Source organism: Parasteatoda tepidariorum, chromosome 7 (genome assembly GCF_043381705.1).
Source record: "Parasteatoda tepidariorum isolate YZ-2023 chromosome 7, CAS_Ptep_4.0, whole genome shotgun sequence".
Lineage (NCBI taxonomy): Eukaryota > Metazoa > Arthropoda > Arachnida > Araneae > Theridiidae > Parasteatoda > Parasteatoda tepidariorum.
The window spans coordinates 14690501-14703175 of record NC_092210.1 but is presented as its reverse complement, the minus strand read 5'-3'; the positions used below and the strand labels follow the sequence as shown (position 1 = coordinate 14703175).

Here is a 12675-nt window from a genome sequence, read left to right as displayed (position 1 = left end):
TACCGGGCATTAAAACATGATCTGCAAATCATTAGTAGCTCACGGTTCTTCTAAGATCCTTACTGCTTAAAGTAAAAATGAAAACTCTAAACAATTCATAGGAGCCGTGAGGGCTCAGGGGAGAGCGTTCGCAGTCCAATGAGGTGAACCGAGTTCGAATCCCAGCATCGGCTGGTCGATATGAATTCCGCATCCGGCTTGCACCGACCACAGTGCAGACGTAAAATATCCTCAGTTGTAGACGGATCATGGGTTCGAGTTCCCTTGCCGTGAGGCTAATCGTTGGTAATTTTCTTGGTTTTCCTCTCCATGTAACGCAAATGCGGGTTAGTTCCATGAAAATGTCCTCCACGAAGGCAAACAACTCCCAATGTTTGATCCAGGAGTTCACTTGTCTTCTAGATGAGGTTCAAAGTTACAAGGCTACGGAATTGACATTATCAATCGTGAACCCAAAAAATTGGGTCTGTTGTTCAAGAACGGCAATAAAGCAATCTTATATAGAGAGAGAACAAAGTTTGAAAATTATGTTCTAATTTGCGTAATATAACTATATCTCTATATCGATATCTCACTTATTATATATTTTTTACATTTTTGCAGTTGAACAGAAATGTTGACAAATGGATTCACGTACTTGATTTTGAAAACTTCCCACTCACACTTGCAACTCATAAGCCAGGTAAGGAAATGTATGATCAGATTATGATACGTGCTGCCATTAGTGCCCACAGTCGTCATGTTAAGAAACCGCTAACCATGTAACAAAAGCTGACAAAAATTATCTTTTTTTTAATATAACCCATTTTAAGTCTTTCTTTTCTTATATTTTAATTAATTGCAGCACGTATCAAGTGTTTGATCATCTTTTTTTTTTAATTTCCCGAACCTTATTTTAATTTGAATTTCTCTAGAACTTATCCTCATGTAAAAAAACGCACTTGTTTTTCCCGAACAATTATGATCAGTTTGTTAACTGATCAATAAATTTATAACATAATTGCAGTACATTCATTAAATAATTTGTAGAAAGTTGTTTCTGATTTCTTTCCTTTAGAACAAATTAGGATTTCTACTGCTTTTAAATATTCTTCTACACTTAGAAAAAAGGCGTGTAATTATAATTTTTTAAGTCGAAATCTTAATTGTATTTCTAAATTTGATTGTTATTGTAATGAGGAGGGTTTTTCAAAATTTATTGATAATGATTATGGACATGTTATTACCGGAAATTTGGAAATTGTGGGTGATCAGGATCTAATTAGCATTTTAAGTAAGGGTTCAAAATTTAGAACCAGAGTTAAGATGAAAAAAGAAGATTTTATTTTATCCATTAAAAAAGATCTAGATTTTTTTATTGCAAAAATTTCCAGAAAATATCATTGGCCTGTTGAAGGTTTTTCTGAGTGGAAAGCTAAAATTATTGAAAGGGTTAAATTTAATTTATTTAATACCAGTTTTAGTTCATTTCCTAAAGGTACTTTTATTGATTATGATTTATCTAGAAAAATTAAAAATCTTAAGGATAAATTCATTGTTACTGTTGTAGATAAAGCTTCAAATAATTTCTGTATTATGTGTAAATATTTTTTTAAAAAATTGATTATTGGGGAATATAATGCAAATAATACCTATTTAAAGTTAAAAGAAGATAAAAAAGTTATTGAAAAAAGAATTATTGCATTTAGTAAAAAATTAAAATTTAAATTAAATAGGATTACATTTCCATATTTATTTCCAATAGTTAAATTTCATAAAAATCCGATTAAATTTAGGTTTATAGCATGTGGTACTAATAGTTATAATTCTGATATTAGTAAAAGGTTTTTTTGTTTTTTAAAAATTATTTTGCTTAAAATTAAAAAAGAGAAAAATATTATTATTGAAAGTAATGTTGAAGTTTTGGATTTTATTAAAAGTAATGATATTTCCAGCATTAACACTTTTGATTTTGAAAATTTGTATACCAGCATACCACATGAAAAAATTATTGAGATTTGTGAAGGTATTTATGACAAGTATTTATTTGATGAAAAAATTGATAGGTTTAACTGGTTAGATTTATGCAAGTTTAATCTTTTTGAGAATGTTCTTTTTAATGGTTTAGATTTTTATAAACAAATTATTGGAATTCCACAAGGTAATTCCTTTTCTGGGGCTTTTGCCAACATTTTTTTGCACTTTTTTGAGGCTAAATTTCTTGAACATAAAGTACTTAATGCTTTCCGATACATTGATGATTTGATTTTGTTTAATTGTGACGATTATAATTTTATTTATACAATTTATCCTGGTGATTTGGTCCTGAAAAAAACTAATGAAAATTGCTTTAATATTGAATATTTAGATTTTAAAATTGATATTGTTAACAATTTTATTAAAATTGGTGTGTTTGATAAAAGAAAAGCCTTTAATTTTAATGTTATTTTTTTCTGCAACTTTAAAACTAATTTGTGTAGTAAAATATTCAAAAATCTTGTTTTTTCGCAATTAGTTAGGATCAAGAAAATTTGCAATAATGTTGAAAGTTTTCGGGAAGCTGTGGATAATTTTTTAAATAATTTGAGTAAAAATGATTTTCCTTTTAATTTTTGTAATGTTAATTTTTTAATTAAAAAAATGATTGATGGTTTCTAAGTTTTTATATAATTTTTTCTTTTAACAGGGCGCAATTCTAGTCTTAACTGAGCAGCCCCAGTTAAGCATTCTATTAATTTGTCTACGTATTTCTTTCTCCTGACCTTTTCCATTTCATTTTAAACTTCTTCTGCGCATTATAATAGGGGGCGTTGGTTTTTCAGTTTTTAGTGTTTTCTTTTCCTCTACTTGCTTTTGAAGTTGATGCTTGACCTGTGACTTAGTGAGTTTTTCAGATGATTTTGAATGAGTTTCTTTTCTTAATTTGTTAATTATTTTGAATGTATCTTGTTTTTCCTGGACCTCTATACAAAACCATCGGGGTACTGAGGGAGATTTTTTAAACATTTGCTTCTCCCTCAAATAGAAATGGTTTTGTTTTTAATGGCTACCGAGGCCGGTACCCCCTGAAGATGTCGGCTTCGGTGGTCATATTTTTATTTTTATTTCATTCGTTTCTTGTATTGATACTTTTTTCTGAAATTTCTGCTGCTTCTTAGCGCGTTTTTTCGAAGGAAGTTTTATCCTTTTCGAATTTAATTATTTGTGTTTTCTTTCAGCATTGTAGAAAGTAAATCTTACAGCCCGTTGTGAGCCAGTAGGTCAAAGAGGATAAGGATGTACAATACTGCGACCAACAACCTGACAGGGGAAATTGTATTAAGCTTTCCGCAGTAGGGCCAAATTCCCCCCTCCCCAGGGGATTGAACCTCAATCCGTCACAATGACAGCTTAGTACCTTAACCAATATTACTTATTGTTCATTAATTGATCAATTAATGTGTATCATTAATTTGCAATTAATGTGCATCATTAATTGTTCAATTAATTGTTGTTCATTAATTTATCAATTAACTTGCATCATTAATTTATCAATTAATTTGCATCATTAATTGTTCAATTAATTTGCATCATTAATTAGTTTGTAGAAAATATATCTTAAAGCCCGTTGTGAGCCAGTAGGACGAAGAGGATAGGGATACACAATATTGCGTCCAACAACCTGACAGGGGAAATTGTTTTAAGCTTTCCGCAGTGGGGCCAAATTCCCCCTTCTCCAGGGGATTGAACCTCAATCCGTCACAATGACAGCTTTGTACCTTAACCAATATTACTTGTTGTTCATAAATTGATCAATTAATGTGTATCATTAATTTACATCATTAATTGTTCAATTAATTAACTGCATCATTAATTGATCAATTAATTGTTGTTCATTAATTTATCAATTAACTTGCATCATTAATTAATTTGTTGGAAGTAAATCTTAAAACCCGTTGTGAGCCAGGAGGTCAAAGAGGATAGGGATCCACAATATTGCGTCCAACAACCTGATTGGGGAAATTGTACTAAGCCTTGCGCAGTAGGGTCTAAATCCCCCCCTGGGGGGGATTTAGACCCTACTGCAGAACAACATTTTTTTCACAACCCAACTTCAGAACAACATTTAAAATCAAAATAGAAATAGAGTTACAATAAAATTACTACTATTTGAAATAATCTTTTATTTTTTATAGCTCTTGAAGCTGCTAGTAAAATGCTTTCTATGTACGAAGGAAATTATCCGGAGCATCTAAAGTGCGCAATGATAATAAATGGTACGTAATGAATTGTTTTTAATTTATGAATGCCTTTTCTATTTCGCCGCAATGGACTGATCGAAAAGACGCGGTAGGACACCGAAGTCAAGCATCGCGGGCTGCGGTCAATAGGCGGGTGAGTGACCACTTTGATCAGCCTGCGTAGTGACCGAGGGAGCGCGGTATCGGTCCTCGTTAAACTATTCCACCGTAAAGTGCTCAACTTCGCACGCAGGTCGTCAGTCTACCGCAACAGGGAAGCCATCCCCTCTACAGAGGACTAAAATTGCAACGGCCTGTCTTCGAATTATCCTCAGAGAAGTTTTCCGGACCATCGCCAATAGCTTAATGTGCGGCTACTTACCATTCTGCCGTTGCATACGATAAAGTAACCAATACGAAATCACCGGGCCCTAGCAAATCAACCTGTTTTTACTTTTATTTATTTATTTATTTTATTAATTTTTTATACTCCAGCTGTATTTTAAATTAAATAAACAAATAAATAAAAATAGATGAATTTATTTGTGTTGGCGAAATGGAAAAGTGCCGAATATTTTTTTTAGAAGCCCTAAATTTTTTATTCTAACAATTGGCGAAATAGTTGCTTTTACAGTTCTGCAACCTTCTTTTTTTCCACTCTAATCATTTTTCTAAATTGAGCAAAAGTTCTGAATGTTCTAAACTTCAGATACTTTATTTTTTTTTTTATAACCGTTGTTGAACAGCCAGCCAATTTTAGGTTTACGACTACTAATGTTCAACTCAGTAGCCTTGTAATTTTGAATACATTCTAGAACAGCGATTCTCAACCTGTGGGGCGCGCCCTCCTAGGGGGGCGCGAGCACACTTGAGGGGTGGCGCGAGAATACCCAAGAGAAAATATTCTTTAAAAATATTATTTAACTGGATGGAAGGAAAGCGCACATACACACAGAAAACGAAATACATTTCGACATATTTAATAACTTATATTAAAGTATAACAACTTATTAAATCAAAACTTAAGGTGGGGAGCCAAAGGTGGCTTTGCTTTGAGGATTTTTTCTAATTTTCTGGCTGTGTGGCTGAAATTTTTTTGTAACATCTTACAACTATCTCTAGTACATATCACGTATACTTTTAATTAAAAAATAAAATTTCATTTATTTTATAGTACAATTTCAAAATGGTAGCTTCTGCTCCTAAGGTTTCCCGCATGTTCCAAAGGTGAGCCATATATTGAAATCACTTTTTCACTTACTCAAATTATCTTTAGAAAAGACACTTGGACTGGCAAACTTTTAAAAAGGTACTTTAAGTGTCTTTCGCTGGTGGGGACAAGTCTTACGGACTATAAAAAATGATATTTGATTTTAGAGTGTACATAAATATTTTACAGTGATATAGTTCTTGTGTGAAGTCACTAGCGATTCTCTTGAGTAAACTCATTAGAGTAAATCAAGAATTACTGATTTCATTGTGTCAAAAGGGTTAACTAACCATAACTAATAAGTAAGAGTTAAATAACCATACAAGAGTTAACTAACCTAACCCATAACTATAAAAATAGCCTAATTTACAAGAAAATACCAAAATCTATCACAAACACACTCATAACTACCACAAAAATTCTAAAAAATACTTGAAAAATCACTTTAAAATGTAATTAAAACAAAAAATTTGAAGCAAAGTATCGCAAACTCTGCTAAAGAACAGAACGTCAAAATATTACAAACATTTAAAAAATACTGAAGTTCCACGTTTACTTAAAATGAAATAAATCAATTGGAATTCAATTAAATCATTCCTTTTTGATAAATAATATACTACGCAATGATTTATAATGAACTCTTTTATAGATTTCACGTTTGTTTCCGATGGTGGCCCACGTGTCCGCCGCCTTTGTCAGGCCACCTTGGGAACATGCATAGGGTCACCATTTACACGACTTAGAACTATTAATCTGATAGATTAATTCGAATTTAAGTAATGTGGTTAAATAAAAAGAAATAAGGTCTCAGAAAACGCATTTTAACTCAAAGTTCTAAGAATTTAAACATATATAAATTACAATATCTTTTTATATACCCGGAAATTAGAACGACAACTGCAAAAAATAAAATCACTTCATAGAACGGAGGTCATTCAAGGAAATATCTTCCAATTCAGCCACGTGCACCTCAGATACAAGATATACAATGCAGCAAGGCCATCTTGTGATTCGAAATAAATTTAATTCTACTTTTGGGGGATGAGCCACGTTAGGAGATCTAACCACCTTTGGTTCACCCACCTTACTTAACACGTTCTCGCCGGGAAAAGTGAAAATACTGATACGGGAAAAGAGAAAATACTGGTAGAAGAACTATTTCAAACTTAGATAATATTCGGGAGGAGTTAATCTATTCTCAACAATAACAATTCAAAGAAGCAATTCAGTATAAAAATTGCATCCGTTAAAAACAATTGGTAGTTATGATTTTTTATTATTCCCGGAAAAAAACTAAAAAATGAAATTTATTGTTACCAGTTTTTACTCCAGTGCGCTGCCAATATGAGACAATCTAGCGTGACCCACTGGTGGGTCACCCCGGCATGAACGTGTTAATTAAAACATGCTAAATTAAAAACTAATTTAATAATTATTAGTGACTTCCTTGGGCCTGTCTTGCAGAACAAAGTTTTTCGAGGTAAGGCTTAATATTAGAAATAGCCACTCTCAGTTCTGTTTCCATATTTAGCCGAGATCTATATTTTGTCTTCAAAGAAGTCACAGCAGAAAATCGTGTTTCACAAAAGTAGGATGTTAAAATGGTAATAAATGCAAAATGCCCTTCATTTTAGTGCAGAAAATCATCCTCTACTCCAGCCCAAAATTCAAATAGCGATTTATTACTAAATTGTATTTTATGTTTCGCCACTTGTCGTGAAGTCTGTGAGTTTTTCTTCCCAATCAATTGAGAGTCCTTCGGAAGTCTTATGAAATGGATCCCTAACCCACTCGTAAACTGGCTATCAGTTTGTTGTCAGCAAGAAAGTACTTTTTCAAATTCTTTGCCAAGCATGGCTAAATGACTTTCAATGGTTACAAAAACAACATTTACATGTTCTTCTTCTGCCTTATAAGTTTTAGTACAATTATCCACATTTTTAAACATTGTTAGGTTTTTTTTTTCTTGCGTTAAATTTATGCCACCCAATTCTAATTTTCTACAAAAAGCATTAACTTTATCACTCTTATCCAACATATGTGTATTTGCTTTTTGGAGTTGAAGATTCAAGCTATTTCATTTCTTGAATATGACACACAAGTAGCTCAATTTCATCACAAATAAACAATCGCGAAAATTCTCGGCTTCCGGTCTGCTGTCTTCTAGGAAAATGGCGATTTATTCTCTTAATTCAGAAATATGTCGCAAAAATTTCTCACGTGATAAACATCTTGCCTCGCAATTAAATAGTAACGCTGAATGTACTCAACCCATGTCTTTACAAAGTGCGGAAAAGATTCTCGATCTCAAGGGTCTCATTTTTATATAATTTACTATGGTTACAAAAAAAGTTAACACAATATTCGAACCAAGACTCATTTCTTTCGAACCCAAAGCTTCTCTGTGGATCATGCAATGTGTCCAGACGCATTGAGGCGATTTTTGTTTTACAAGTGCTTGCATACTTTCGAATCTTCCGGACTTTGAACGAGCACCATAGGTGCATATTCCGACGTAATTTTTGCATTCTATGTCTTTCTCATTCCTAAAATCATTTAAAATAACAAATAATGCGAGCGCTGTTGTTTTGAGTGAGATTGATTTGCAGAAAAGTAGTTCTACTGCTGACATATTATCACAAAATCGAATATAGGCAATTAAAAGAGCATCTATATTAATATCTGTAGCTTCGTCAAGATGTATTGAAAATTTTGAGAAAAGCTGTCATTTTACATCTTCAGCTATATCATCAATTCGACGAGCAACAGTATCATTTGAAAGAGGTGTGGACTGTAATTGTTTAGAAAAATTATCTCCAAACATAGTTTCTACAATCTCAATTGCTGCTAGCTTTTACTTTACTTTCGTTTTGGAAGTTAAAAATAATTTAAAGACAGAATTCAAAATACTCAATATACATTATTGTTGTATACATTTTACTGTAAGCGGGGGGCGCGATGAAACTTTTGATTAGAAACTGGGCCGCGAATTCTAAAAGGTTGAGAAACGCTGTTCTAGAAGACAAGGGAACTCCTGAATCAAGTATTGGGAGAAATAGGCCTTCGTAGAGGACTTTTTAATGAAACTAACCCAAGTTTGCGTTAAATGGAGAGGAAAACCTCCTATGGTTAGCTTGACTGCAAGGGAACTCTAACCCATGATCCGTCTACATTGAGAATATTTTGCGTCAGCACTGTGGTTGGTGCGAGCCAAGAACGGAATTCGTATTGACCATCAGCCATCTTTGGAATTCAAACCCTACTCACCTCAATGGAAGGCAAACGCTCTATTTCAATGAGCCACCCTTCAAGTTTGTAACATCCACATTGAATCAACCTGAAAGCTTAAGCTTTATATATTCTGTTTTCTTTTATGTTAAAAAAAGCACGACTAACTGGAAATGTAATGATGAATGATTCTTTTTATAGCGAGTGAATAAAGAGACACTGGGGTAGAAACATTGGGAATAAGTTAATGTACGTACAGGTTAAAAGACAAAACAGTGAATTGAGTATCTCATAATAAATAACTTAAAAAAATTCAATTGAAAATCACAATTTGTTTTTTAACCCTTCAATCGTTGAGACCCAGGTTAAACTATGCAGACATTTTCCTGCTAAGCACTATATTCCTCTTCAATAATATTGTAAAACCAATTTTTGGCTGTGCTAAAGTCTGAAAGTTCGGAATAAATCGGGACTAGCGTTCAGAGGGTTAATAAGTAACGAAATAATGTTTTTTATTTAAAGTTTTATTAGTTTTAAAAAGAATTCTTATTCTTCGCTATTTATGTCACAGTTTGTGAATTTTGCGAGTTAGCGCTATAAAAAAATTTAATCTTTAATTGCCTCTTTTTCAGCTTCATGGTACTTCCAGATTGCGTTCACCTTTATTAAACCTTTAATCACTGGACAAACCTTAAATAAAGTTAAAATTTATGGAAAAGGTAAGAAGAATGAACCATTTTCTTTGATAAACATATGGATATATAAAACCCTAATAATTCAGTTAAATTTAATAAATAAGGCAAAAAAAAACTGCTGAGCCTCTTTCCATTCCATAACATGATGATTCTTAAAAGATTTTAAAACTAGTATATATAAATATATATTTGGCGTTATGATTCTCTAAAAGCATTAACACATTATATTTGAAGGGATAAAAATATATCATCACATTAAAACAAGATTGCCCATTTTATTTTTCATAGGACCTAGAGAATGAGAAATTTATAGTTTGTCTACGGTAAGAACTCCCCCCCCCACCTCAAAGTCTGAGGCCGTCTGCTGCTATTGGAAGCAAGAATAGCGCATTTCAGGGAGATTAGCCTCTTTTCACTCGAGAGCTAACATAATAGACGAAGAAAAAGATTCCCTTTCTCTCGCCGACCTGCCTTGAAATAGTTATACCTCTTTACCACAATCACCGCACTGGTCCAAACGAATGCCTAGGGGAGTTCTTACTTTAGACAAACAGTACATGATCAAAGTTAGGTATGAAAAATTAAAATGTTAATGAGAAATTAAAATGTTTTCTTTTGTGACAATATTAATAAAGTGATCAATTTTGCTATTCTAATAATAATTACATCTCATAATATTTTGTTTGCTAAAAGCAATATTAGCAACTAAGTCCCCGGCGTTTTTTTTACGTTAACACTCCCCGTATCATTAAATGTTTTGTGCATGGTTTTTATATTGTTCGAAAGAGGAGATTTTGTTCTACCGGATCTCTATGTTTTTAATTTTTTGTTTGAGTTAACTTGTGTCATTTTCCAGATGGAATGCCAAGTTGAGGAAAGCGAGCATTTCAGACAACTCCCTTCTTTTTTGTTCTTAATCATATGGTTCTAAGGTCGCAAAAAGCCGCTAGTTTTTGAGCTATGGTTCTTTCACATGGCGAGTTCATAAACGGAACATTTGACCTCAAAGGCAAATTTTGTGCCTAAGGCCAGTTCAGGTCAATCAAAAGCTTTTACAAGAAAATTCACGTTAGTGGGCAAACAAGAAAACTGTGTAAGAAAAAGACACGCAAACTTTTAAAAATTTAAAAATTTGGGTTGGGGGAGTAGACTAAGTTACTAACGCAATATACGTTATAAGTTTATTGAAAAGCGTTGGCGGTAAGCTTATCCGTTGGCGGTAAGCTTATCCGACTCCAATTGCAAACAGTCGTATATTTAAATAAGCTTATGACATATTGTTTTTTTCCTCACATAGATGGTTGGCAGGAAGATCTGCAGAAAATTATGGATGTTAATGAATTACCTGCTTTTCTAGGAGGTAATAAAACAGATCCTGATGGTGATCCTATGTGCAGAACATTCGTAAGTTCATTCAATTTTTGATCCGTAGAGCATTCGTAATTTCAGAGAAATTGTGCAATTTCACATAGCATTCTGTTCGTTCACGAAGTTCTGCGCAGTAACTGGAAAGCAATCTGTTTTCTATGGAACTTCCACAGAACGCGCGTACATGAACGTGCGGTTCACCAAGTTAGTTAGAGTGCAAAATTTCTATGGTGTCTAATATGGAGTTCTACGCAAAAGAGTAACAATTATGTTAACTCTAAAAACTTCTCAGCGTGTGAAGCTAGCGGCGTGAGATAGAACAGTGGACATATGCGCAGGAACCCAAAGGAAATTTGTGAACGTTTCAAAATATATTATTTTGAATAAAATAGGCTGCTTAAAAATAAAATTATCGGATTTAGGGTATTGAGACCCTATAAACTGGTTACTTTCGATAAATGAAATTATTAATTCGAACAAAATGTATCAGGTTTGGGACAGAGAGGAACATTGTGCCCATCCTATTCATCCGTCGCTTAACAGCCGACCCAAAGTTGAGCTTACGACTACTAATGTTCAACTCCGTAGCCTTGTAATTTTGAACCCAATCCAGAAGACAACAGAACTCCTGGATCAAGTATTGGAAGAAATATTCCTTTGTATAGGACTTTTTTGATGGAACTAAAACATATTTGATTTGGATGGAGAGGAAAACCACGAAATCCTCCCACAGTTAGCCTGATGTTTACGGGACTCTAATCCATGATCCGTCTATCACTAAGGATATTTTTACGTCAGCACTATGGTTGGGGAGAGCCGGGTGTGGAATTCGTATCGACCAGCCATCGTTGGGATTCGAAACCGGTTCGTCTCATTGGAAGGGGAAAGCTCTACCTCCTGAGCCTCCACGGCTCGACATATAGTTATTTTATTTTATAACCGTCGTTAAAATTCAATAAACTGCATAATTGTTTTCTATTGAACAGCTATTTCTTTTAGTTCAGTTTTTTAAATATTAAGTTAATAAACATTATTAAAAAATTCGTTGTCATACATCTTGAGACTGATTAAATAAATAATAAATTTATTAAATAGATATAAAAAAAGCAATTAAAATCGAACTTTTGAAATTTGAAAACGAAATCTTTAGCCGATATCAAGAAAATGCTAAATACTTCTTTTCCACATTTCACATATAGTGATGCCGAGTCCTAGTGGCTCTGGGGAATGAGAGCTCGCCTCCCAGTGAGGTGGCACGACCCGCGAAGCCTTTTTTTGTGGCCCGCGAACTAAAATATATTACAAACTAAGGTAAACAACGTTTAAGAGCACAAAAATATTTATAATTATTTATATTTATATTTATAAATATAAATGTAAATATTTTCGTGCTCTTAAATATATTTTATATATCTCTTAAATATATTTTATATATCTCTTAAATATATTCTTAAGTATATTTTTATGCTCTTGCTTTGTACAAATTGGTAAAAATCTGACAGTAATATTTAATGTTCCTTCAAACATAAGAGTCCTACATAAATTTTTGATAAAGTTGCGGCCCGCCATTTGATATGTGCTTTTAATTGTAACCCCCGGCCTAATGTAAGTTGAAAACCCCTGGTCTATATGTTCGGTTTGTACCGACCACAGTGCTGACGTAAAATATCCTCAGTTATAGACGGATCATGTGTTAGAGTTCTCTTGCCGCCTTACCAACGGTGGGAGGTTTTCCTCTCCATGTAACATAAATGCGGGTTAGTTCCATCAAAAAGTCCATCTCTAAGGCAAAATTTTGTTCAAAACTTGATCCAGAACTTTCTTTGTCTTTTGGATTGGGTTCAAAATTACACGACTGCGGAGTTGAACATTGATAGTCGTAAACTCATAATTGGAGCGGGTGTTCAACGATGGTTATTAAATAAATTATAGATTAAGTTGGTTGTGGTCATTATTTCGTTGAATTTGTCAAAAT

General features: G+C 33.2%; 1 protein-coding gene across 1 annotated transcript in view; it reads left to right on the top strand.

The window, feature by feature from the left end:
- Positions 1–12675, top strand: part of LOC107442899 (SEC14-like protein 4) — a gene marked incomplete at both ends in the record, with an annotated part of 52039 nt that overhangs the window by 23630 nt on the left and 15734 nt on the right. Inside the window, 4 exon segments of the mRNA XM_071183095.1 lie at positions 604–682; positions 4155–4235; positions 9270–9356; positions 10630–10736. Of these exon segments, the coding sequence (XP_071039196.1) occupies positions 604–682; positions 4155–4235; positions 9270–9356; positions 10630–10736 (354 nt within the window).